The following is a 26,601-nucleotide window of genomic DNA, read 5'->3' as shown; positions in this document are numbered from 1 at the left end:
CGCTGTGGCAGAAGGGACAGAGGACGGTGTGGCCAAAGTAGGACTGTCCTGGGCAGAGAGCGAGGAGGGGGAGCCCACAGCTCCTGGGGGCAGTGACAATGCGAGGAAGGGCAGGGTGCAGTGTTGGATGTTTTTCGCGGGGATTCTGGGTCCAGCGGGAAAGCTGGAGGACGGACGGCTCCGGAGCACCGACGAGGGGCCTTGGAAGGAGCAGGGAGGTCTCCTTGACGCAGGTGAGGAGACGCAGAACTGGGGCACCCGGCAGCCCAGGCTTCCTGCCGCGCTCCCACGCCCTCCAGGGCCATGAGACCCTGGCTCCCGAGGCGGCTGGCTCCCGAGGCGGCGGGCGGGTTCGGAACCCAGCGCGGCGGGACCGTGGGGTTGCCGGTGGTGTTGGGCCCCATGGAGTTTCGGGTGGGCGGCCGGGCTGGGCTTCTGCAGGCGTGCTGAGGCGCCAAGGTAGGGCCCCAGAGGGGACGAGGAACTAGGCCCGGCGGAACGAGGCGGAGGGGACCACCAAAGGCTGGGCCAGGAGGCACCGCTGCGCTCTGGGAGCTACCAGGGTCCGGGCGCCCTCGGGCGGCTGCCAGGCCCAGCAGTCGGCGGGGAGGCGGTCATCCGACCCTTCCCCGCAGGTCGCCCTGACCGCGCGAGCGGTGGGCACCGGTGGGACAGGAGGACGCGGGCGGTGAAGGGAGTGCACAGGGCGCCCTCCCCGCAGCGCCGCCGGCCCCCGCGCGCCAAGGCAGAGCCGCCGCAGTCGAGGATTAGCGTGCTCGCGGCCGGCGCTGCGGGATTAACCCGCGTGGACTGGACGCCCGGCCCGGGGATTACTGCGCGTTCCCCCCCCCCCCCCCCCGACGTATATATTTCAACGGCTGCGGCGGCCGGGCCGGGTAGGGCATGGCGGCAGCGGCGGGGGGCGCGGCGAGCCGCCGGGGCCCCGGGCGGCCCTGCCCCTTCTCCATCGAGCACATCCTCTCCAGCCTGCCTGAGCGGAGCCTCCCGGCCCGGGCCGCCTGCCCACCGCAGCCCGCCGGTGGCCAGAGCCCCACCGAGTCAGAGGAGCCCGGGGCGCCGGAGGCTGCGCCCTGCGCCTGCTGTTGCTGCTGCAGCCCCCGCGCGGCGTCCTGCGGGCCCCCGGAGGCGACAGCCGGGCTGGGTGAGTAGGCGCGGGGCGGGGCGCGGGGCCCGGCTGGGGAGCCCGGGGCGCAGCGCTGTGGGTGCCGAGCTTGGCCCCAGCCCCGCGCCTCACCGCGCCCTCGCTCCACAGGCGCTCGTCTGGCGTGGCCGCTGAGGCTGGGAACCACGGTGCCCTTGTCCCTGGGTGCGCCAGCTGGAGGGTCCGGGGCGCTCCCGGGCCCGGTCGGCCCGGGTTCGCAGCGGCGCACGCGGCGCCACCGCACCATCTTCAGCGAGGAGCAGCTGCAGGCGCTCGAGGCGCTCTTCGTGCAGAACCAGTATCCTGACGTGAGCACGCGCGAGCGCCTGGCCGGCCGCATCTGCCTTCGCGAGGAGCGCGTGGAGGTGGGTGCCCCGCCCGGCCTCTCCCCAGAGCGCGCGGGCCGCGGCTACACTGCACTGGGTCTCAGCGGGCGGGCGCCCTTTGCAAAAGCGGCCTCGGCCCAAGCCCCGCCCTGGCGCGCCTGAGGGAGGAGGTCCCTGGACGGTGCTGGGCGTCCAGGGGGACGAGGAGCGGGTGAGGGTGGGCAGGTGTCGCGGGAAAGGGACAGGAGGGCTACTTTTGTTTTACACTTGACCCTGATGACGAAAGAGGCGCGCGTTCACGTCCGGAATTGGGGAAATTCAGAAGCGTCCTGAACCCAAGAAGGGGCGTCCTATTCGCCGCCAGCTGGAGGCTGGGGCGGGTACGAAGGGGGTTCCCATCTCGCGTTCAGACCCACCGAGTCTGTCCGCAGCGAATAAGAGCAGGTGGCGCGCAGCCGCTGCGGGTTGCCGGCTCTGCAGCGCCGTCCGCCCACGCCTCTGTCGCGAAGCTCCCTTGCCGGTCCCTGTGGGAGCCTTGGGAGCCGGTGGGACGCGGGACCTGGGCTGGGGCTCAACATTCTCCCCATTCCCAGGTCTGGTTCAAGAACCGCCGGGCCAAATGGCGACACCAGAAGCGCGCGTCGGCTTCCGCGAGGCTCCTGCCCGGCGTCAAGAAGTCCTCCAAGGGGAGCTGCTGACGACTCTAGGAGCTGCCCCTGGGCTCGGCCACCCTTTTTGGGATCTTTGGAGTTGGCGCTGAGAGAAGACAGATCTACCCGAAAAGGAACTGGGGGCGTACACCCGTCTGCTCCGCTCGTCTCCACAGCCCTTGCCTCCTGCAGATCGTAACCTGAAGACAGCTGTACCCTAAACACTCCTCGCTGGGAAGGAAGGGCCCCAGCCCAGGGCCCCCGGTGCATGGTGTTCCACGGTAGTGGGAGTGGGGAGTCCCTCGGGGGTGGGCTGGGGCATAGAGCAGCTTCCTCACCTCCTCATCACCCCAAGAGACACTAACTCCACCCCAGGAGGGGAACCACTCCGTATCAACACCGGACCCAGAATCTTCCGCAGTGGAGCCTCTCTCCGCACCCTGGGACATGCTGGCCTCTTCTCAATGTGGACTTTGACCCAACTTGACCTGGCCCGCCCTCCCCCAGCGGGAAGCAGGGTGGGGTTCGTGTCTGTGCAGTCCTGGGGTTGCAGGCTTCCCAGGCCCTGGGCTGACTCTTGGTATCTGGACCTGTAGAATAAGAAGGTCGCAGGAGCGATTCCAGGGGCCCCTCCCCAGTCCCTTCACCTTTGAGCCTCGCGCTGATACTGAGAAACAAGCAACTTCAGATACCACAGAAGCCTCCCAGAGTCTCAAGTCCACCTTGGCTCCACTCTCACAACCAACAAGGAGCTGTCCCTTCTCCTTCCTTCCGAGCGAGGGGTGTTTAGGGTATAGCTGTCTTTGAGAGGAGCACAGCTTAGCAAGGCCTCAGTCTCTGCACCAGGGTGCTCCCCAGCATAGGAGACTGCTCCGTGGATGGTGGCCTTGGGCACCTGGGGTCCAGCCCTGGCCTCTGGGCTACTGTGAACCTGCCCATGGGTGGGGGTCCCCTGCTTCCTCCTGGGGTTTTCATGCTGTGGGGTTGGCCTCCCTCACAGCAATCTCTGCCATCCTAGGGTAGGGCAAGAGGTGGTTGGATTGGGGAGACCCCACCCCTGCTGCCTAGGAAGATGCCTGCCCTCCCCTTCTTTATCCTGGCCCATGGCAAAAGGCACCCTGGAAAGAAGCTTTCGATTCTCCAAGTGGGGCCTACAGTGGGTCCAAAGCATCTGACGTCCCCTTCAGCTGGCTTGAGCACCTCATTCTGTCTCCTTACAGGCCCTGCAGGGAACGGGGGAGTTCTACCTGCAGGAGACAAAATCCATCTCTAAAAGCAGGACTGCAGAAGCCAGGGCTGCAGCTCCTCGGCCACCCCAAGGCTGGCCAGCTTGGATAACACCAAGCAAGCATGGTGTCCCCAGTCAGAACTGCCCTGACACTGCTGGGTGTCCCTAGCATCCCCGCCTCCACCCCTAGCATGCACACTGCTGGTTGTCACAAAACCCTTCTCCCTGAACCCTGGTCTTGCCCTTGGAGACTGAACAGACTACCTGTGGACATGTCCGTGTCCCGGTCAGCTCCCTTGCAGGTGGGGACACTCCCATCTGGCGGGCTCCAGGCCCCTCGCACTCCTTGGTTGAATGGCCATCTGTCATTGTATCGGGAGCCCTGATCAGAGCTTGTGGAGCGCCACCTTCCTGGGCTCAGTGGCTGTGTTGCTCTCCTGAATTTGCTCCTTTGAGCTCTAGCTGCTCCTTGGCAGGCTGACCCCCCATAGCAGGCTGTTAACATAGGCATCCTTCAGGCTCACACCCAGGCGCTCACTTCTTTTTTTTTTTCTTTTTTTTTTTTTTTTTGAGACGGAGCCTCGCTCTGTCGCCCAGGCTGGAGTGCAGTGGCTGGATCTCAGCTCACTGCAAGCTCCGCCTCCCAGGTTTTACGCCATTCTCCTGCCTCAGCCTCCCGAGTAGCTGGGACTACAGGCGCCTGCCACCTCGCCCGGCTAGTTTTTTGTATTTTTTAGTAGACACGGGGTTTCACCATGTTAGCCAGGATGGTCTCGATCTCCTGACCTCGTGATCCGCCCGTCTCGGCCTCCCAAAGTGCTGGGATTACAGGCTTGAGCCACCGCACCCGGCCCAGGCGCTCACTTCTCATCTTCACCCTGTCCTTGATTTATCTTTTACCCTTGGACTCCAATTCCCATCTTTCTGCCACATTTACATCTCAAGCTCAGGCCCTTCCCCTGAGCCAGATATTTATCTCCAGCTGTCTGCTTGAAGCCCACAGACTCCTTAAGGTCACGTTGTCCACAGTGAGCTCTTCTGTGCAAACCAGGCACATGAGCCAGAGAGCCAGCAGTCACTGGACCCCTCCCTCTCCTGATCATCCACTATACCCAGGCTGACAGGAAGTCAATTTTACTGTTTATCAATAAATCCCAGAATCTCTTCAGCTCTAACTGCACCAGTCTGATGTAAGCCACCGTCACCTCTCACCTTGACCACTGCAACTGTCTCCAGTCTTGTCCACCTGCAACCACACTGGCTCTGCTTTTTTGTCAGTTGGTTGGTTGGTTTGAGACAAGGTCTCGCTCCGTCACCCAAGCTGGAGTGCAGTGGTGCGATCACGGCTCACTACAGCCTCCAGCTCCTGGGCTCAAGTGATCCTCCCGCATCAGCCTTTTGAGTAGCTAGGACCACAGGTGGGCACCACCACACCTGGCTAACTCGAAAAATATTTTGTAGAGATGAGGTGTTGCCATGTTGGCCAGGCGGGTCTCAAACTTCTGGCCTCAAACGATCCACCAGCCTAGGCCTCCCAAAGTGCTGGGATTATAGGCATGAGCCACTGTGCCTGGCCTGTCCCTTCAATTCAGAATAAAGACAAACCACCTCACCATACCCCACAAGGCCTCGTGCAGCGTAGCCCTGCCTCTCTGGCATCATCTCACACCTCACTGCACTCTGCATTTCCAAAGGACTTCTTGGGAATTTGCCTTGCTCCCACCCACCACTAGGCCTTTGCACATGCTCTTTCCACCTGACCACTGCCTGTTTGTTCATCTTTTGAATCTGCAATCACTTTCTGCCTGGGGAAACTTCTCTGACCTCCCAAACTAGGTCAAGATTCCCCAAGTACAAACTCTTTTCTTGCAAGGACACAGCTGCAATTTTACACCTGTTTGTGTGATGATCTAACAAGTGTCTCTGTATCTCCCCCATTGCACTGTCACTTCTGCCAGGGCAGCAGCGTGCTGCACTTCAGTGAATGAAAGTATGCCTGTATGTTGCAAAAGCAAACTCGTATTAAATTGTTCCAGGGTAGAATTTATTTGTCTGACATAATGCACATCTTCCGTTTGGGAAGAAATTCCTTAAATTTTCTGGTCCACTTGAATGTTAATTTTTTTTTTTTTTTTTTTTTGACAGAGTTTCACTCTGTCACCCAGGCTGCTGGAGTGCAGTGGCACAATCTCTGCTCACTGCAGTTTCCGCTTCCTGGGTTCAAGTGATTCTCCTGCTTCAGCCTCCCAAGTAGCTGGGACTACAGGCACCTACCACCACACCCAGCTAATTGTGTGTGTGTGTGTGTGTGTGTGTGTGTGTGTGTGTATATATATTTTTTTTTAGTAGAGTTGGGGTTTCACCATGTTGGCCAGGCTGATCTCAAACTCCTGACTTCAAGTGATCCACCTGCCTGTGCTTCCCAAAGTGCTGAGGTTACAGGCATGAGCCACCGTGCCTGGCCTTGAATGAGAATTATCCCTCTTCTGGGAAGCCCACTATGGCATTTGGCGGCCCAATAATTTTTTTTTTTGACAGAGTTTCGCTCTTGTTGCCCAAGCTGGAGTGCAGTGGCGTGATCTCAGCTCACTGTAGCCTCTGCCTCCTGGGTTCAAGTGATTCTCCAGCCTCAGCCTCCTGAGTAGCTGGGACTCCACCACCATGCCCAGCTAATTTTTGGTGTGTGCGCATTTTTTTTTTTTTTTTTTTGAGACGGAGTCTTGCTCTGTCCCCCGGGCTGGAGTGCAGTGGTGCGATCTTGGCTCACTGCAACCTCTGCTCCTGGGTTCACACCATTCTCCTGCCTCAGGATTCAAGTGCCTCCTGGGTTCAAGCAATTCTCCTGCCTCAGCCTCCCGAGTAGCTGGGACTACAGGCGCCAGCCACCACTCCCGGCTTATTTTTTTTTTTTTTTTTGTATTTTTAGTAGAGACAGGGTTTCACCATGTTAGCCAGGATGGTCTCGATCTCCTGACCTCGTGATCCGCCAGCCTTGGCCTCCCAAAGCGCTGGGATTACAGGCGGTGAGCCACCGCGCCCGGCCTTTTGTGTGTTTTTAGTAGCGATCGGGTTTCATCTTGTTGGCCAGGCTGGTCTGGAACTCCTGACCTCAGGTGATCCGCCCGTCTTGGCCTCTCAAAGTGCTGGGATTACAGAATAATCTTTAGACATTTCTTAATTGATCCACTGTCTTGTTCTTTCTTTTATCTTTTGTTAGATAGCTATAAAAAAAGATTGTTTTGGCCGGGCGCGGTGGCTTACGCCTGTGATCCAGAGACCAGCCTGACCAACATGGAGAAAACCTGTCTCTACTAAAAATGCAAAATTAACCGGGCGTGGTGGCCCATGCCTGTAATCCCAGCTACCCGGGAGGCTGAAGCAGGAGAATCCCTTGAACCCGGGAAATCCGGTGAGCCGAGATCGCACCATTGCACTCCAGCCTGGGCAACAAGAGCGAAACTCCGTCTCAAAAAAAAAATTGTTTTAAGGCCGTTTTTTTGCATAAAGCTTGAAACTCCTATATAAGCACATTTCCTCGTGTGTATTTTTGTTGAATAATCTCGAAGCATACATAGTTCTTACTTGTGGGAAATTAGAATTCTAAGGCCTTTGGGCACCGTAAAGCTAGAATTTTTCGCGTGAAGAACACGCCCCATAGCACCCGACCCCCGCCACCTCCACAGCACCACCTCGTGTTCACAGCATTGACAAGCGTGAATAGCGCGGGGCAGGACAAAGACTGCAACTCCCATAATGTCTAGCATTTATAGTGACGTCAGTACGGAGCGCGGGCTGGCTTCCTAGAGCCACAGCTTTTCCATTGGCCAACTATTGGAGGCGCCTGCGCAAATGATGCAATCCCCCCCCCCCTGTGACGCGCCTGGGGCGCCCCAGCTTTTTCCTGGGATAGCGATGGAGACCCCGGGTGCATCAGCTTCTTCCTTGTTGCTCCCCGCCGCGTCCAGGCCCCCGAGGAAGCGCGAGGCGGGAGAGGCTGGGGCTGCGACTAGCAAGCAGCGGGTCCTGGACGAGGAAGAGTATATCGAGGTGCGGACGCCGGAGACTTCTGGGCCCCTCCCCTGCTTCACGCTCCCCTCGGGTTCCCTCTCTCGGGTCTTGACGCTCCGTCTCCTCTTGGAAGTGGAGGAGCCGGAGTCCCTGCCCTTGGGGTGTGGACGGTCCCACGAGTCAAGTAAATAGGGCAGAGGAAGACGTCTGTGGTGGAAGAGGCTGTAGCAGTGTTGTCAGGGAAAAGAGGGAGCGGCTCTTTCTATGGGACGGGGGTCAGGGAAATAAGATTTTCTGTTAAAGTGTAAGAGTTTGACACACTGGAAGGATGGTGGCAAAGAGGGCTTTCTAAAGAGCGGTGGCAGCAAGTATGAATGCTGGGGTTCCAGGAAGAAGCCTGCAGTTGTGACAGCATCTCGAGTGAGTGGACCTCCGTCTCCCCACCACAAGCTCACAGAAGGAGGAGCTGAAACGGGGATTGGCGGAAGTCAGTTTGGTTTTAGACCTGTTTAATTCGGGACACCTTTTGGGATATGTAGATGGGTGGCTTTAACGGACGGTTGGGTGCCCAAATAGGCAGCTCGGGAGCAAGGTCTGGCTGGAGGTGCAGACTTGGGAATCTCAGCCGGTGCTAGTGACTGGCTGAAGTTACTCAGGAGAAAGGTTTATTTTTATTTTATGTTTTGAGGCGGAGTCTCGCTCCTGCCTCAGCCTGCCGGGTAGTTGGGACTACCCACCACGCCTGGCTAATTTTTGTATTTTTAGTAGCGGCAGGGTTTCACCATGTTGGCCAGGCTGATCTCGAACTGCTGACCTCAGATGATCCGCCCGCCTTAGCCTCTCAAAGTGCTGGGATTACAGGCGTGAGCCACCATGTCCCGCCAGGAAGAAGGTTTAGATTGGAAATAGAAAGTCATGTGTGGAATGAAAGTGACAACACCCACGTTGGTCTGGCTTTTGGGGAGCCAACAATGGAGAATGAGAATGACCAGTTAGCAAGGGCGAGAGAGAAGAGTTTCACGGACATCAGAAGAGTGTTTAGTGATGTTAGAGGTTGCAGCATGGCAACCATGTGGGATGCTCAACCTGGCTAGAAAGTGCCCTCAAGCTCCCTCAAGCCAGTCCCAATCCCTGGGGAAGCAGAATTTGAAGGAGTGGACTGTGAGGCAGGAGTGCCCAGAGGTAACTCCAACTTTCTTTTTTTTTTCTTTTGAGACAGTCTTGTTCTGTCATCCAGGCTGGAGTGCAGGGGCATGATCTTGACTCACTGCAACCTCTACCTCTCGGGTTTAAGTGATTCTGCTGCCTCAGCCTCCCAAGTAGTTGGTACTACAGGCGCCTGCCACCACGCCGGCTAATTTTTTGTATTTTTAGTAGAGCTGGGGTTTCATCATGTTGGCCTGGCTGGTCTGGAACTCCTGACCTCGTGATCCACCTGCCTTGGCCTCCTGAAGTGTTGGAATTACAGGCATGAGCCACTGTGCCCAGCCTCTGACCTTCCTTCTGATCTCTCCTTGCAGGGCCTCCAGACAGTCATCCAAAGGGATTTCTTTCCTGATGTGGAGAAGCTCCAGGCACAGAAGGAGTACCTGGAAGCCGAGGAGAATGGAGACTTGGAACGGATGCGTCAGATTGCCATCAAATTCGGCTCTGCCTTGGGCAAGATGTCCCGGGAGCCCCCGCCGCCCTGTATGAGGACCCTGTGGGTCGTGGAGAGGGGAAAGCCTGCTAAACTGTTGCTTCAGGCTGCTCTAATTCTCATCCCCCTCTCCTCCCTTAGATGTGACTCCAGCCACGTTTGAAACCCCTGAGGTGCATGCAGGCACTGGAGTGGTGGGCAACAAGCCCAGGCCCCACGGCCGAGGCCCGGAGGATGGTGAGTGAGGATGCCCTCTTTCAGTCACCTGGTCAGGATTGCCTGGGCGTCTTAGCCTGTGAGGCCCTCAGGGGGTGCTCCAGAGGGCTGCAGGTCACATCTTGTTCCTGAAGGGTCTTGCCTAAATCCCAGCCTGTGAAGTCAAAGGACGTTGGTCTAACTGGTAAAACATCTGGGTCCAGCTCCCACACGTGACTCGCCTCTGTGAAATGGGACTCTCACCAGCTCTCACTGGCTTTTCTGCTGTGTTCCAGCCCTGCCCTGTGGGCTTCATGGATGTTGGAAGGCCCCTTTTGTCACTATCCTGAAGACGCCTCAGGGCCTCTCCATTTGTTTCCTTCATGTTGGTCACTTCCCAGATAACTGCATGACTCGCTGTTTTTCTTTCTATAGATCTTTGCATAGATGTTACCTGTTCAGAGAAACCTTTCTTGACCTGCCACTGTAAAGTCACAACACCACTGGTGCTCTGTGGCTTCCAGCCTGGCTTTGGTTTTTCATCACGAGACATTTTATTTTATTTTATTTTACTTTATATTTTGTTTTTTGACACAGAGTCTCGCTCTCTCACCCAGGCTGGAGTGCGATGGTGTGATCCCAGCTCACTGCAACCTCCACCTCCCGGGTTCAAGCAATTCTCCCTGCCTTAGCGTCCCAAATAGCTGGGATTATAGGCTCCTGCCACCACACCTGGCTAATTTTTGTATTTTTTAGTAGAGATGGGATTTTGCCACGTTGGCCCGGCTGGTCTCGAACACCTGCCCTCAGGTGATCTGCCTGCCTTGGCTCCCTAGAGTGCTGGGATTACAGGTGTGAGCCACTGCGCCTGGCCAAGACATAACATTTTAAAGGTATTACTATTTATGGTCCTTTTCCCTAATTGGCATCCCTTGCACAAGAGCAGAAGCGTTATTTTGCTTTCGTCTGTATGCTGTGTTGAGAACAGCACACGTGGTACTGTGGGCCTTATACAGGTACATGTGGAACAGATGAAAGTTGTCATCTTCAGCATGTTTGCTGGGACACACAGGTGTGTATGGTAACATTGTGACTTGATGGGGGAGTCCGTTTAGGGAAGGGCACTCCGAGTCCTGTTGAATGTAAGTGTTGTGCACGCCATGGGACTTCCGCATGGTCAGGTCCTCTTTTAATCAGTAGTAGAACATCAGTGCACGTATAGACGAATGAGACGTTCTTTCCTATCAGTTTCTAGACTCCAGTGTGCTGGAACAGCACAGATGTGTTATGTGTTTGCACAAACGTGATATTTTTTGCTTTACAATCCAGCTTTTTCGGCCATTAACACAGTCCTTGTTGTCCTTGAAACTTGACTGTCTGTTGAAAATGTAGCTTGTGCATCGCAGGACAATTTGTAGATTTTTTCTTCCTTTTTTTTTCCTATAGAGATGAGGTTTCATTATGTTGCCCAGGCTGGTCTTGAACTCCTGAGCTCAGGTGATCCTCCCACCTTGGCCTCCCAAAGTGCTAGGATTACAAGTGTGAGCCATCATACATAGCCAATCTGTAGATTTTCAATACCTATATACCTACATGCCAGTAAATATAGGAATCCTTTTCAGAACCTAAGTGGTAGGCGCCATCATCGCGTTTACAGGTGAGGAAGCTGAGGCTCAGAAAGGCAGTCACTTCTGCAGGTCTCAGCGATGGTCAGGGTTTCACTTCTTATCTCTCTGAGATGAATGGGGTTTCACTTCTTATCTCTCTGAGATGAATGGGGTTTCACTTCTTGTCTCTCTGACCCCTGTCCTCATCCCTTGGGTCTTGAACTTGTAGCCACTGTGCCTTGTGCATAGCCTCGCGTGTAGCAGGTGGTCAGGACTGTCACTGGACTCGAAGGCAAAGCTCTCCAGGTGGCCCCGCTGAAGTTTGCACCACCACATGCAGCACCAGGGCACCACCTCAGTGGGGGTACCACTTTCCATGGTGGCAGGGTTGGTGTCGAGGTGTTTGGGATTGTGGCTTAGCACCTGTGAGGCCCCATCCAGAGGACCGGGTCATATGGGGTCCCTGGAATTGGGGCTGGCTCTCAGGTCAGGATGATAGGCGATGACCACCCACCTGTAGTACAGGTACCGGAAAGAGAAGAGTGGTTATAGTAAGGAAATCCTAGGGAGTGAGGGAGAGCCCCCTGAGGATTTGGAGGTACATCCCACAGGACTGGCACCACTTTGGTGGGGGAGGAGCCTGCCCGTGATCACGAGCTCTTGCTGTAACACCTGTGTTGCTCCCTCCGGTCTGAATCAGACTATGTAATTCCCTTGGCATCCAGCACGTGAGCGGAGCTGGCCCTGCATCTGTAGGGCACCACCTGAAGGCTCTCTGGGCAGTCAGAGTGGGCGGATTCTGCCCCCATGGGGAGTCCTTGGCAGTGTGGGTTCTCATGGGCAGAAGCCAGGACCAGGGGAGAGGATTCCAGCACTGCATGTTGGGGGCTGTGATTCCTGGGCCTGGGTGTCGTCCTCTTTCCTGACTGCAAAGGGTGCTGTGTTCCTCCTCCCGCAACCCCTAAGCAGGAGAGGCTGGAGAGGAGGAGGAGAAGGAGCCACTGCCCAGCCTAGATGTCTTCCTGAGCCGCTACACGAGTGAGGACAATGCCTCCTTCCAGGAGATCATGGAGGTGGCCAAGGAGAGGAGCCGGGCACGCCACGCTTGGCTCTACCAGGCTGAGGAGGAGTTTGAGAAGGTGTCTCGGGGGTCTTGGGTGTCACATAGGCGTAGGCACCCTCTGTGGTGGTTGGGGGAGCCCCAGGGCCGTGGGTACAATGCCCAGGGGCATCTCTGACCATCACTTTTCCCCATGTGATTGCAGAGGCAGAAAGATAATCTTGAACTCCCGTCAGCAGAGCACCAGGCCATCGAGAGCAGCCAGGCTGGTGTGGAGACCTGGAAGTACAAGGCCAAGAATTCCCTCATGTACTATCCAGAGGGTAAGCAGCGGGCCTGGCAGCCAGATGGGGAGGTGTTGGGTCGAGCTGCGTGTGTCTGGCTCTGTGTTTGGAGCAGCCTTCCAGGTGTGTATGTCTGTGCCCCCTTGGAGTTTGGGCCTCCAAGAGGTACTGGTCTGTCTCAGAGTGGACAGGTCTGTGTGAGGTCAGCAGTGAGTGAGGCCCTCTCCAGCGGCACCAGGGCCTGCGTTCTGCTCAGTGCTTCTGTTCATCTGGGAGTGACTTGGCCGAGAAGCGAGCTCCTCATGCTCCTTAGGCTGCTGCCTTTCTGACACCTGCTGCTACCTTTGCTTCATCTGCCAGGTGTCCCTGATGAGGAGCAGCTGTTTAAGAAGCCCCGGCAGGTGGTGCATAAGAACACGCGCTTCCTTAGGGACCCCTTCAGCCAAGCCCTGAGCAGGTGCCAGCTCCAGCAGGCTGCCGCCCTCAATGCCCAGGTGAGTGGCGGGTCAACAGGGTCACATGCGTCAGGCGGGGCAGGGCTGCCTGGGGGCAGGCACAATCTCTCCCATGTCCTTGAGCTTGGCGGAGCTCAGTGAGTGGAACCATCTGCGGCCCTGTGCGGCAGGGTCCTGAGTCTTTCCTCAGCCCCAGTGGGCTTCCATTGAACACTGCCTTGGTCACACACGTTCTGTAGGTCCAGATCTGTGCCAGCTCCCTTGATGGCAGGGGCATGAGAGAAAAGGGGCTGCTGGGAGTGAGTCCAGGCTGGCCGCTGCACGCGCACATGGGGGGCAGGGAAGCCAGCGAGCAGCAGAGGGAGCCCAGTCCCGGGGGGTGGCTGGGGTGGGACAGGCCCTTGGTGGGCAGAGAGCAGAGGCTTTCTGAGTCAGGGAGCAAGACGAGTGGACACTCTCTGACAGTGACTGTGGTGGTCACAGGGTTGAAGTGGGGAAGGCAGGAAGAGACTAGAGCATAAGTCCTGTCTGTCGTCAGCATTGCCCCCTGCAGGGACCTGGTGTCGGCATCTTCTGGAATCGTTGGGATAGGCGCAGCTGGAGCTGAGCCCTGGCACCTCCCTGGATGGGAGGAGGGGCTTCCCTCGCTCGGGTGCCCACTTTGACAGGCCCTCAAGGTCTTTGGGGCGGTTGAGGCAGGGGCCCTCCCTCTCTTTCTCCAAGAAGGCCGCCAGCCCCAGAGCCCCAGCCTTGCCTTGAGGAGAGGAAGTGTTTCCAGCATGTTCCCACGTGTTTGCCCACTAGCCCACTGTCGAGCGTGGGCTGCAGTCCCCCTGATGCCAGCCTCTCTGCTTGTTCCAGCACAAACAGGGCAAGGTGGGCCCCGATGGCAAGGAGCTGATCCCCCAGGAGTCCCCTCGAGTGGGTGGATTTGGATTTGTTGCCACTCCTTCTCCTGCCCCTGGTGAGAAAAGTGCCCACTGGCAAGTGGGCCTACTGCTGGGACTCCCTGGGAGAGGTGGGCTTCTCAGTCAGCCCTGGCCACTCTCGGCCTCCACCTGGCCTGGCCCACAGCTTGTGTAACTCAGGGACCTGGTGTCCTGTCTGTACAAGGCCTTAGAGGCCAGGTGTCCAGGCTGCTTGGAGCCGTGGGCTGGCTGGACTCTCAGGCAGACCTGACCCGAGACATCTTGGGGTGATGTGTCCTGTCCTGGTCCTTACTGTGATGTCAGCAGGTGGGGGTGTGTGCATAGTGCTTATGAGTCTAAGTCTACCTAGCACTGCCGGGAGGGAGGCTCGGCACCTCAGGGGGCAGGTGAAACTCAGGTGGTCCCGTGGCATGCGTGGGTGCCCCTCCTGCACTCTGGCCTCTGTGTTTTTGGGTGCTGGTGCTGTGTCACAGGCCAGGGCATATGAAGGCACCACAGGTTTGCCTGGGGTTCTAGGAGGTTTGGGAGCCCTGGAAGTCCTCCTGCATGGCTGGAGGAGACCTCCCAGAGGCTCATAGGCTAAGCACATGGCTGTAGGGCCTTGAGCCTACCTCGGGCCTGCTAGGAACTTGGCATTTCCCTTTCGGAGGATGGAGGTGCCAGGGTTCCAGAGTCCTGGGGAAGGAGAGAGGGCTCGCTGCCTGCCTTCGTGTTAGCAGGGATGCACACTGGGTGAACAGGCTGTGACTGGAGGGGAGGGTGGTGGGGAGTCCTCTGGCCTGAGATGGTTTTGGGCTCTTTATTTGCAGGTGTGAACGAGTCCCCAGTGATGACCTGGGGGGAGGTTGAGAACACACCGTTGAGAGTTGAAGGGTCGGAAACCCCCTACGTGGACAGGACACCGGGCCCAGCTTTCAAGGTGGGTGGTGGTGATGGGGGGACCGTGTATGACCGGGGTGGACACCTCTAGAGCCCTGAGTGCCTGTGGTTCAGGACTGAGCACTGGGATCGGCCCCCAGCTGCTGACAGGCAGAGTGCTGGCTTTTCTGCCAGGGCACCGAAGGCAGGTGTGGGTGGGTGGACCTGTCACAGAGGGATTTGGGGGTGTGAGGGCTGAGACACCAAGGCAGGGAGTGGCTTGGGCCCTCTGGATCCTGGAGGCCAAGTGCTGTTCATGAGTGAGGCAGGATAGTCACAGACACGTCAGGAGCTCTGCAGGCCTGAGGACCACGGGACGCGGCCGTGTGCTTGCAGAGGAAGGCCCCTAGTTACAGAACACGACTGGGGCATGCTGGATGACACGGCTCAAGCCTGGTGTTGTAGGAGTGGTCAGGGTGGAGTGTGTGAGAGCCGGCACAAACCAGGGGAGGCTCTTCATGGGCTGGGTCAGATGCAACAGGCCTCCCCGTACCACTGCGGGGCTTTCCCCAGAGTACTTAGTAGAGGTAACCCATGTCCAGACAAAACATGGGGAGAGGTTTTGGTTACTCTGGTTCTGAATTGTCTGTGATGCAAGGATAACCAAGGCAGACGTGCGAGAGGGATAATGAAGAGGATGCTGTGCTGTCAAATGAGAGAGTATAAGGCAAGGGCTGAGGTGCTTCCGAGGTGCGCCCGCCACTGCTTCCTGAGTCTCCAGGCCAATGGAAATTCTGAAATCATGATCCAAGTCAGAATTTAGGGCTTGATAAAGATGGCAACTCAAATTGCACTGAATAGCACAGTATTTAGAAATGAAGGAAGCTGGGTCCTTAGGATGTGTAGCAGCATACATTCTGGAAAGGTGAAAACGTTACATGTAAAAACAATAACCATAAAACAACTAGAAGAAAATAGTGGCGAGTATTTAGTTTGATTTTTTTTTTTTTTTTTTTTTGAGATGGAGTCTCGCTCTGTTGCCCAGGCTGGAGTGTGGTGGCGCGATCTTGGCTCACTGCAACGTCCACCTCCTGGGTTCAAGTGATTCTCCTGCCTCAGCCTCCTGAGTAGCTGGGACTACAGGCACGCGTCACCATGCCCGGTTTATTTTTGTATTTTTAGTAGACATGGGGTTTCACCATGTTGGCCAGACTGGTCTCGAACTCTTGATCTTGTGATCCACCCACCTCAGCCTCCCAAAGTGCTGGGATTACAGGTGTGAGCCACCGTGCCTCGCCTTTATTTATTTATTTATTTATTTATTTTAAACAGATAGGGTTTCACTGTGTTGCCCAGGCTGGAGAACAGTGGTGCAATCATAGCTCATTGTAACATTGAGCTCCTGGGCTCAAGTGCCTCTCCAGCCTCAGTCTCCTGAGTAGCTGGGACTAACAGCACACACCACCACACCCAGCTAATTTTGTGTGTGTGTGTGTAGAAAAGAGGTCTCGTCATGTTGCTCAGACTGGTCTCCAACGCCTGAGCTCAAGTGATCCTCCTGCCTTGGCCTCCCAAAGTGCTGGGGTTCCAGGTATGAGCCACCACTCCCAGCCTGTAGTCTAATCTTAAGTTAGGAAGGACTTTCTAAACATAAAAGCAAAGGAAGAAATCACAGATGAAAATAACAAATACACCAGAAAATGTTATAAATGAAACAAGTGCAAATAACTGAAAACACATATGCATGGTGTAGCGCAGTTGACTTGACCCAGGGTCTTGGTGAGGGTCTTCTGAGTGACAGCAGCAGAAAAGGAAATGAGCCCCTTGAGAGCAAAATAGGCCACAGACACACGGGGAAGCGCCCAAATACAGAGTGCCGATAAAGACAGATGTTCACTCTGATAATCAGGGAGACGTTAAAACAGACCTCTTTTTCCTGAGAGATTGTCAGAGGGCATGGCTTTGGGAGGGACAGGAAGACAGGTGAGGAGTGCTGGGCCCTGGGCAGGTCAGGCAGGGTTGGGGGCTTTCCAGGGGCTTTTAGTGGGAGGTGATGGTGGGTTGTGGGGGTTTTGTAGGCAACAAAGAGAGGCTGACAGCCACCACAGTGGCTTTCTGTGTGAGGGGCTGCCTGGCATGTGGCAGGCCTGGCACAGCTACCCACACGCTTGCTACCTCGTAGATCCTGGAGCCGGGCCGCAGGGAGCGGCTGGGGCTGAAGATGGCCAACGAGGCTGCCGCCAAGAACCGGGCCAAGAAGCAGGAAGCCTTGCGGAGAGTGACGGAGAATCTGGCCAGGTGAGGGGCCGCCTGGCTGGTGGGGAAGTGTGAGGGTGGCTCTGGCCTGCTCCTGCTTGGCCCCTGCCCTGATGGTGGGGAGGCATGGCCCATGCGGCAGAGTTCAGGGCAGGTCCGCGGGGTTCCGCAATGGGTACTGTGGCAGCTCCTCTATCCAGAGCACGGCCACACATGGACAGGATGAGAGGCCCCCTCCATCTTCTCTTTCCTCCGCGTCCTCTTTGGCCCATCCCTAAGAGGCATCTTTAGGCATGTGGTCCTGCTGGGAGCTTTCATCAGCCCTGTGGAGATGGTCATCGTTCCCCTTGGAGAGGGGTGGGGGTCCACCCCAGCCCCCACAGCCAAGGGCAGTGCTGCTGTTTGACCTCAGGTTTGACCTGAGTGCTGCTGTTTGACCTCAGGGATCCCCCGCATTTGCCACCATGCCGGCAGTGCCATCCTCCTCAGCTCAGAGTGGCTGTGTCTCTGCCCAGGCTCTTCCTGGGAGCTGAGGGAGGGCCCTGCTGCCAGCAGCTCTCAGCCCACCTAACCCTGCCTCTCTCGTCCATCCCTTCACCCCAGCCTCACTCCCAAAGGCCTGAACCCAGCCATGTCCCCAGCCCTACAGCGCCTTGTGAGCAGGACGGCCAGCAAGTACACGGATCGAGCCCTGCGGGCCAGCTACACACCATCCCCAGCACGCTCCACCCACCTCAAGACCCCGGCCAGTGGGCTACAGACCCCCACAAGCACACCAGCGCCTGGCTCTGCCACACGCACCCCTCTCACGCAGGACCCGGCCTCCATCACGGACAACCTGCTGCAGCTCCCTGCCCGGCGCAAAGCCTCAGACTTCTTTTAGAGCTAGGCCTGGGCTGGGCCCATAGACGCTTCATGGAGCCTGCAGGGCAGCTGTACACCCAGCAGAGGACTCCAGCCTTCTCGGGGCCCAGGCCTGGGCCAAAGCTGTTGACTACGCCAGGAGCCACTGGAGAAAGGGGCTGTGCTGGGGCCAGACTGGCACAAGACACACATGCCCACGCCACATCCCAGGGCCTTGCCAAGCTGTTTGCTGTTTAATCAGCCCCTTGAAGTGTCATTAAAGAACACCTGGTATACAGTCTGGGGGTTGCCTCTCCGTCCTGCTCCCCACACAAGCCCTAGCCTTGCCCTGGGGCCTACATCGTGTCTCAGGACCGCAGGGCTTGAAGTGAGGGGCCCCCCAGGTGAGGAAGCTGCAGGTGGGGTGGCTGTGGGGGCACCGGATGACTCTGGCATCGCTTTCTGCAGCACCTGGAACCTGTGTTCTGAGCTGAGCTCATCCTCCTGTGCTTTCTGCTCCTCTGGGGGGATGTGAAGGAGAAATGGAGCCTTTGGAAGTTATACTCTCAGGTTCACCTGCAGTTCTGGGCCCAGGTCTGCAGCCTCCACTCTGGGCTTGCCCGCTGTGAGGTGCACTGCTTATAGGACTGTGTAGGGGCTGCATACCAGGTGATCTCAGCCGCCACCTTCTCCCAGCACCTGGCTTCCAGCTCATAGGGTGGGACTGTCCCGCTCACCTCTCTGCTGTAGGCACTGCCCATCTTATGCTGCTGGCCCCGGCCTCACCTTGTCTCTCCCACCAACAGGAGCTCCCAGATAACAGTAATGTGGGCCCCAGGCTCCATGCAGACGTGGCAGGTCCTCTGTGCACTGCGGGCACACTTGCCGATTGGCCAAGGATATGGGTGTCTGACCCTTAGGAGTCTGGTGGCCTGACGGTCCTGTGCCTGCTTTCTGCAGAGGTAGAGGGGCCCAGCTGGGCCCAAGACCAAGGTCTGGCCCCCAGACCTCAAGTGGAGGTCACAGATTGTGCACTCAGGGCGGGGGTCTCACTGCTCAGGGACACACCTGGCCTCTGCTCACACTGGCATCCTTCTTGCTTTGAGTGTGCCCAGCCTGTGCTAGGCGATCTTCTCTGGTCCTCTCACACCTTTCCTAAGTGCTGAAGTTCTCTGGAGGCTGGTGCAGGGCCTGATCTCTGCCACCTGCCTGGGGCCACTGCTAACCTGTGTTCCTTGATAGTGAGTTCCTGCAAGTTCCTGGGGTGGCTGAGCTCCAGATGTGCCCTGGGACCTGCGGGTGGAAGTAGGGTTGCTGGACAGGTAGAATGGGACTCTTAATGGGTGGGGGATGTGGGGCCTTTGGTGCTTTATCCCATAGGAAAGGGTGCACGTTGTCCTAGGGGAGTCCCCAGGAAGTGGGGAGGGAGGGGAGAGGAGCACTGTCTAGGTGCTGACCACCTCGAGCACTTGGCCAGCAAGTGGGCCGCATGCTTTGGGAGCAATGGGTGACACAGCAGGAAGCACAAAAGACAGGCCAGTGCACCATCACCAAGGGCTGCTGAGCAGCTTGCAGAGCCACTGGGTGGGGAGGGCACACCGGGAGGTCTCAGCTGGGGCTGCCCCTGGAGGACAGGGCAGGGAACCTGAGGGCTGAGGACAGAAATCTCAAATGACTCTGGGAAATAGAGGAAGAGGAGGATGCTGAGCGAGGGGCTCTGAGGGAGTGGGGGTAGGTTAGAGTGGGCTGAACTACAGGAGGCCAGGGGGAGTCGTGGACCCCTGGAGCTGGCCAGCCCCAGGGCATTGGGGAGGAGGCCAGGTCAGAGGGAGACAGTGTGGGCCTGGCAGGTGGACCCTGGCAGAGGCCCTCTCGTCCCCCACAAGGCGAGGCCACACCAGGAGTCTGCTTGTACCTGAGCACCTGTCCTGTGCTCCTAGGCCAGAGACTACTGTGTGTCAGGTGGGGCGGTTGGCTGAGTCCCAGAGAAAAACACTCCTCACTGGGCACTCTTGATGCTTGTACACACCCTGTGGTTTATTTGGTGGTCAGTAAAGAACGTCTTTGCTACTAAGTGGAAGAAAGCTAATGGAACGTAATCAAAATAGTGGTTTAATTGACGAATTTTACTTGCACCTGTGCCTTCTTCAGATCCTACCTGCCTACTTAGTTAATGTGAAGGCTGACTGCGCCATGCCCCCCTACCACGACCCCCACCACACACGACGGGGCCATCGTCATGCTAGGTGCTTGCTTTCCCCACCTCAGCTCCGGAGATGTGATGGTCTTTGGCCCTGGAGGTCTCGGCCAGCCTGTCCTCCATCCTGTCCTCGTTCTCAGGCACCACCAGCAGCCGGTGCTGGGTTTTGGCTCCAAGCTTGTGGTCGGGCCGGTGGTCAGGCCGGTGGTCGGGCCTCAAGCCTGGCTTGGTGTCCAGTTTGCACTCGGCACGGTACTTGCCCTCCCCCTCCCTCTTGAAGGAGGCAGAAGACATGCCTTTGGGTTTGGGGGGCTGCAGCCACGAGTGGCTGAGGATCTCATCGATGTGGAGCCGCTGGCTGACGTCAGGCTGCAGCATGCGGTAGATGAGGTCCTTGCACTCGCAGGTCAGGTTCTTGGAGCGTGGGAAGTCCACACGGTGCTCCTTCTGGATACGCAGCATCTTCCTGATGTCGGAGTCGTCGTAGGGCATGGAGCCGCAGACCATGATGTAGAGGATCACACCCAGGCTCCAGATGTCGTACACCTTGGGCTGGTAGGGGATGCCCTGCAGCACCTCGGGGGCTGCATATGCTGCTGACCCACAGAAGGTCTTGCTGAGGATGATGCGCCCATTGCTGTCCCGCAGGCAGCGCTTGGAGAAGCCAAAGTCAGACAGCTTGATGTTGAAGTCCTTGTCGAGGAGAAGGTTCTCGCACTTGAGGTCCCGGTGGACGACGTCCAGGTCGTGGCAGTACTTGACGGCCAAGGAGAGCTGTCGGAACATCTTGCGTGCCACGTCCTCGTGCAGGGCTCCCCGGCACTTGATGAACTCGAGGAGGTCTCCCTGGACGCCAAGCTCCATGATGATGTAGATGCGCCCATCGGAGGTCTCGAAGATCTCGTAGGTCTTGATGATGGAGCCGTGGTTGACAGTTGCCAGGATGTCCATCTCCCGAGGAAGGAATCTCTCCACAAAGTCAGTGGGTGTTTTCTTGCGGTCAATGATCTTGACAGCCACATTGAACTTGAGGCGCTCAGAGTAGGCAGATTTGACTTTTGCGTAGGAACCCTTGCCAAGATTGATGCCTACGATGTAACCCTTCTTCCTTAGGACTGTGGCATCGTCCATGGTGCCAGGAGCGACTGGCGCCGCTGCTGTCTACATCTCTCCGTCACGTGGGCCAGCAGGCATTGTCCTCATTTACACTACCGGGAGGTGTCTGGCTCGGCTGGGCTGGGCTTCAACTCAGGGGTGGAACACTCAGCATTGTCTCTGGGTGACTTCAGCGAATGAACTCATAAAGCCAAGGAGTGGGGGCGGGGACTGGGCTGAGGGGGAACAGGGTTCCTGGAACCATGGAAGCCAGGCTGGTCTGGCAGGAGCACCTGCTCCCCACCCGCTGGAAGGAAGCCTGTCCCCAGACACAGGTTACTGTGGTAACCCTGCTGCTGCTGCTTGCATTGGTTTCCCTGTCACACAAGTCAGGTGGGAGCGGAGGCGGCCCATGTCCAGCCTGTTTCCATCACCTGGCTGTGGGGACCGACCCTGCATTGGTCTTTGTCTCACTAGGGTGGGTTTCCTGCAGCTTCTTTGGGCTATGAAAAAAAGCCCCCCTTGGACTGTGTCCTTGGTGTGGCAGGACAGTTCTCCCTGACAGTCACCCAGACAGGCCTGCGTAGCACCCCAGTTACACAGACAGATTTCCACAGCACTGCCTTAACACTGAGCACATAGTTAAATCTAGGGAAATTAGCGCCCAGACATTGAAGCTAGAAATGAAATATATGGTCAGTAGAAGCCTTGCGTGGGCTTCTCTCTTGCTGGATCCAGCCAAAATAATAGGAACGGTTTTACATTCCTAGTGCCAGGACCCATCTCGGGTCGACAAAATCTGAAGACAAGTCAAGGTAACAGGCAGCTGTTTGAATAGATTCATTAAATAGTCTAAGGCAGCTCTCTGGACCAAGCTGTAAAGGAGATAAAATCAAAATTATCACACCCGTACCACAGTAGACAGGCCTTGAAGGCACTGGGCCCATTTTAATCAGACTTAGCAAACATTTTTTTTTTGCCTCTGACCTACTTGAAACAAAATCACTTACCAGTAGACTTAGGTGATTGTTAGCACGTAGGCATATAACCCCAACCTATATAAACACTAAGAAAATTGTAACACTTTGAGTCGGTCTGGTGGAATTATCTCCAGCCTTCTCCCTGTATCCAGTTACAGTAATAAATTCCCTTCTTTCCTAGTTTGTCTGCTTCTCGTTATTGGGCCTCAAGAAAATGCAGCTGGACCTGGCTTGGTTCTGGGAACAGTGGTACCTGGGAGGCACTGCCCTGGACCAGTCAGGCTGGCAGTTGTGCCAAGCCTGGTAGACGAAAGCAGCTCTCTGTTTGGGAGCGGAGGCGGCAGGCCCCTCAGGGTAGAGAGCCGGGCAGGTGAGTCGCTGCTGCTCCAGCGAGCAAGGGCCTGTGTATGGGTGGGTCAGGGCTGCAGTACACGCCAACTGGGTGCCCAGGGTCCAGGGCAGGTGCCTGCATGTCTGAGGGGTGGGGCAGGGCCTCCCTTGGGTAGAGGCGGCAGGAAGGCACCTGGGCAGCAGAGAGCCTGGGAGAAGAGAGGGCTTTTTCTGAGAGTGGCTGGGAAGTAGGAGGGAAGTGAAGGAGTCGGGGCTTTTTCTCTAAGTGGCAGGCCGCCGCTGCAGGTGCAAGACAGGAGAAAGGCCGTCCCAGTTGTGTTTTAAGATGGTCAGTGGCAGAGAGAGAGACAGAGTAGAATTGGCTTTGCGATGAAGGTCGGGGCCAGTGCCTTCGACCACGTGAGAGGAGGCTGGGCCAGGGTGGGCCTCGGGATCAGCAGGAGACAGAAGGTCAGGTCTGTTTTGTTTGCTAGTCTGTCAGTGGATGGGCCCTGGTGCTGGGGAATCCTGGGGCTGAGAGCGCCCAGGCCATGCACTGGGAAGAGCAGACACCTGGGTGAGGAGGGGGTTCTGAGTCATGTCAGTTTGGGCCTTTGTGTGGAGTGAGCAGCAGTCGCCTGTTGGAACCCTGACATTGAGTATCATTTGCATCTTGGGCTGCCTTTTGCACCTGGAAACAGTGTGAACATCCTGTTTCAGGGCTGGTGTGTGGATTTGTGCTTTGGGAAATGTGGCATCCTGTACATGTCTCCTCAGGTGCTTGGGACTGATGTTCATTTGTCATCCATCACAGGCATCCTGGGTCCACAGGGAGTGGCTGGGACAGACGAGCTGTGTGCTCAGCGTTCAGGGGAGAGGGAGGAAGGCCTGCTCCCAGGTGGGGTTTAGTCCTGGAAGGTTTCAAAGAGGAAGTGATGTTGGAGCTGGGGTGCTGGGGATCAACAGACTCCATGGGGTTGACAAGAGGAGCAGGACATGTCAGGCAGATGTGACATCTTGGCCCTGGCATGGCTGTGTGAACCCATTCTGTCTGGAGTACACAGGGAGCACCCTGTGTTTGGAGGTCACTAGGGAAGATTGGAGAAACAGGGCAGCCAAAGTCAGGATGCCAAGCTGAGAGGCTCAGATGAGCAGGATGGGCCAATGTGCCCACAGTGACTGCCTTCCAGCAGTGACAGCCTCCCAGAGTCCCACCCGAAGCTCTTTGTAGCATCGGTGGTTAATAGCTTTAGTTTGATGGTTTCTTTTCTCCTGGGAGTCTCTATGGCTGAAATGACCAGCACTTCACTCATTTTTTTGTCCTAGAAGGGGCTGGCTATGAAAATTTGCAGGCCAGGACCTAGGAGCATGAGAATTCCCACTTACCAACCCCGGACCCTTTCCCTTGCTCCCCTAAATGCCCTATCTGGGGCATTTCTCTGCATATCTGCTTGCCCTGCCCTTTGCCTTTCCCTTTCCCTTTCCCTTTCCCTTTCCCTTTCCCTTTCCCTTTCCCTTTCCCTTCCCCTTCCCCTTCCCCTTCCCTTCCCTTCCCTTTGTTTTCAGTGGAGTCTTGCTCTGGCACGATCTCAGCTCACTGCAACCTCCACCTCCAGGGTTCAAGCAATTCTTATGCCTCAGCCTCTCGAGCAGCTGGAATTACAACCACGCACCATGATGCCCAGCTATTTTTTGTATTTTTTAGTAGAGATGGGGTTTCACTCTGTTGCCTAGGTTGGTCTCGAACTCCTGGCCTCAAGTGATCTGCCTGTCTCAGCCTCCCAAAGTGCTGGGATTACAGGCATGAGCTACTGTGCCCTGGCCGCATATCTGCCTTCTTGCTAGACTCTACCAATGCCTTCTCCCTCTTTTTGTGCATTCTACTTCACCCCCCGAGTGCCTCTCTGGTCCTTGGGGGACATGCCAGAAGAGGCAGGTGTCAACAGTGCAGAGGCAGAGCTGCCCGGGCATGGAGTGGGCCACTTCATCCAGGAAGCACACACAGGGCCGGGACTCCTGGTGTGTTTGATGGAGAGGGTTGCATTGGACCTGGGGACCTCCAGCATTGCTCCTAGGGTTGCAGTCCTGTGAGCCAGGTACCTGCACACTCTGAGAAATCCACTTCCCTCTGAACCTTCCTTTCCTTTGTAAAGTAGACACTTGTTTACTCATTTGTCCCCCAAGCACTGAGGGTCTGCCCTGGGTGCTGAGGTACACTGATGAGCTAGACCACCCATGCCTTCCTGGAGCCCAGAGGCGAGGGGGCTCAATCACGCCAAGTGTGTGTGCACGATGGTGGCTGTGCCACACCTCAGAACCATGGTGCTGTGAGGACAGGGAACTGGGGATTGGATTTTGGGAAGCTGGGGAAGGCTGAGGTCTGAGGAACTAGCCAGGTGGAGGTGGATGAGGATGGCTATTACATGTGACGGTTTGAAGGGATGTGGCTTGGCAGGAGCATGGACAGGCCATGGAGGGCCCTGTTGAGGTCCTGGTCCTAGCACCTCTGAGGGTCCTTGAAGGGGTCGGAGCCAGGGCTGAGCCACCTATGGGAGTCGCCCGGCATGGCGAGGCCACCTGTGGAGGGGTCACCTGGGCCTCCTGCCCTGGGCAGTGTGATCTCAGACACTCTCTCTGAGCTGTTTCCAGCTGTAAGCGCAGAGCAGGAACTCCTCCCGCAGCCCCTCCCACCCGGGCTCACCTGGCTGAGCTACAGTGAAGCTCCCAGACCTGCTTGCTGGCCACTCCTCTGAGGACCAGCGCAGGTCTGTGGGGATAATTGGGGAGGAGGGCCCAAGAGCCATTCCTCAGGATGTCCCACCCGGGCCCCCATCCCAGCACTCTGGGCTCCCTCTCCACCATGAGTTTCTTGGTGGGAAGAACAGGGTGGCCCCTCAAGGCCTGTTGGCAGAGTACAGAGTGGCAGGCTGCTGAGAACCCCTAGAAGGCTTTATGGAGGCCTCAGCCCCTCAGCTGAGCCTGGAGAGCTGGACAGAGTCTGCAGGGGCAAGTTCCCTGTATGATTATGGGCCATGTGTGTGATGGGGGGCACAGTGGTGAGGCCTGGTGCCCAGAGGCCAGGGGAGGATGCATTGGGCCACAGGAGGACCCCAGAGGCCAGGGTGGGTAGGTTTCTCCCCACTGGGCAGTGGGAGCCAGGCTGGGTGGGGGATGGCTCTGGACACTGTTGGAGGTGGTGGGAGGGTTGGGGTGGAGGCCTGAAATTAAACCACGTGGAAGGGGGCTTTGGGAGCATGAGGAGGCAGGTGGACTTGAGAAGGAGGGCTGGTCCAGGCTCTCACTGGACCCTACTTCTCCAAGGGGACTGAGGTTGGGGTCTTCCTGAGGTAGAGAAGTGACCATAGGTAGACTGTGGACAGTGATCATGGATGCTGCTGGCAGTGGAGCTCCTCTGCTCTGACATTCTCTGTGTCCAGCACCTGCTTCAGGCCCTGCTCCGGGGGAAGTGGGAGTTGCACGACTGTTGTAGCCTTGGGTTTGACTTTGGCCCCATCCACTTAGAGGCCATGGGAGAGGTGATTCTGAAAGCGCTTGTCCTTTGTGTGTGTGTCAAGCCTTAGACCCACAATAGGTTGTCCACAGTGGGGCGAGGAGAAAGGGGCCATGGGGAGGTAGCCCTGCCTAAGATATGCACAGGCCATGCAGCACACTGTAGCCAGTGGTGCCAACTTTAGGCTCATGACCCCTGTGGGGCTCCGATGGTCAGCATTCCCTGTCCTCAGGCCAGGCATGCATTGTGGTTGCTTGGCCTATCCTACTTGCCAGTGTCAACTTCTAGTGCTGGCAGGGGTGTCATCCCTGGGGACAGGCTGGGATGGGGACAAGATATGGTCAAGACCACACAAGACTGTGGGAAATGCTCAGGCTGGAGTGTGGCTGGGCCATCCAGCAGAGCCTCCTACTTCTCCTGGGCTGGAGAATGACCACAGGGTGGGGTGACCCCGGCACTGTTGAAAGCTGGGTGCTGGCTGGACACAGGAGGCCTGTGGTGGACAGAGCACAATGAACAAGTTGCCCAGCAAGGTAGGGAGCTCAGGAGTGGCTGAGAGGCTGGCCACCTGTCCTCTGTAGCCTCCTGCAACCCCCACTGGCAGCCTTGTGGGGCTGCAGAGGGCAGGTCTGCCCAGACCCTCAGTCCCAACTGTACACAGAGCCTGCACTCCTCTGCAGGGGTGCCTCAGCACAATTCTTGGTCCTGTCCTCTCCCTGTCCTTTCCTGACCCCAGCACCGCACTTGGGGGCGTCCCTTCTGAGGCAGCAGCTTCCTCATTCACCTCTCAGCTCTGGCCCCTGCCCCTCCAGGTCTCTCCCAGCCCCAGCCCCAGCACGGGCCTGAGGTCATGGTCTGGGCTGGGCACGCTGGGATGTGTTTTCCCAAGTGAAGAAGGAATCATAGCACAATCTGAGTGGGAAACCCGTGGAGGGGAGCCCAGGACTAGTCAGTTGAGGCAAAGACGTTCACTTTGGCATCTGCA

General features: G+C 57.2%; 3 protein-coding genes across 4 annotated transcripts; 2 read left to right on the top strand and 1 right to left on the bottom strand.

Moving 5' to 3' along the window:
- The first annotated feature begins 900 nt into the window (after positions 1-900).
- On the top strand, positions 901-2,634 carry GSC2 (goosecoid homeobox 2). The gene is made up of 3 exons (XM_030915798.1): positions 901-1,162; positions 1,274-1,527; positions 2,082-2,634. Exons 1-3 carry the CDS (start codon positions 904-906, stop codon positions 2,184-2,186), a joined length of 618 nt encoding a protein of 205 aa, XP_030771658.1. The 5' UTR covers positions 901-903; the 3' UTR covers positions 2,187-2,634.
- A 4,564-nt stretch (positions 2,635-7,198) lies between these two features.
- On the top strand, positions 7,199-17,801 carry ESS2 (ess-2 splicing factor homolog). 2 transcript variants are annotated; one of them, XM_010356349.2, is made up of 10 exons: positions 7,199-7,413; positions 8,895-9,063; positions 9,155-9,250; positions 11,785-11,954; positions 12,081-12,198; positions 12,520-12,653; positions 13,476-13,578; positions 14,353-14,462; positions 16,584-16,699; positions 17,261-17,801. In XM_010356349.2, exons 1-10 carry the CDS (start codon positions 7,216-7,218, stop codon positions 17,538-17,540), a joined length of 1,494 nt encoding a protein of 497 aa, XP_010354651.2. In that variant the 5' UTR covers positions 7,199-7,215; the 3' UTR covers positions 17,541-17,801. The 2 variants fall into 2 exon arrangements, with proteins under 2 accessions (XP_010354651.2, XP_010354650.1); XM_010356348.2 differs by having other exon boundaries at positions 7,238-7,413; positions 11,782-11,954.
- A 1,794-nt stretch (positions 17,802-19,595) lies between these two features.
- TSSK2 (testis specific serine kinase 2) lies at positions 19,596-21,516 on the bottom strand. The gene has a single exon (XM_010356347.2). It carries the CDS (start codon positions 20,829-20,831, stop codon positions 19,743-19,745), a length of 1,089 nt encoding a protein of 362 aa, XP_010354649.2. The 5' UTR covers positions 20,832-21,516; the 3' UTR covers positions 19,596-19,742.
- Positions 21,517-26,601: the final 5,085 nt, after the last annotated feature.

This window comes from Rhinopithecus roxellana, chromosome 13 (assembly GCF_007565055.1).
Source record: "Rhinopithecus roxellana isolate Shanxi Qingling chromosome 13, ASM756505v1, whole genome shotgun sequence".
NCBI classification, from domain to species: domain Eukaryota; kingdom Metazoa; phylum Chordata; class Mammalia; order Primates; family Cercopithecidae; genus Rhinopithecus; species Rhinopithecus roxellana.
The sequence above is the reverse complement of the archived record's forward strand: the minus strand, read 5'-3'. Positions and strand labels throughout refer to the sequence as shown.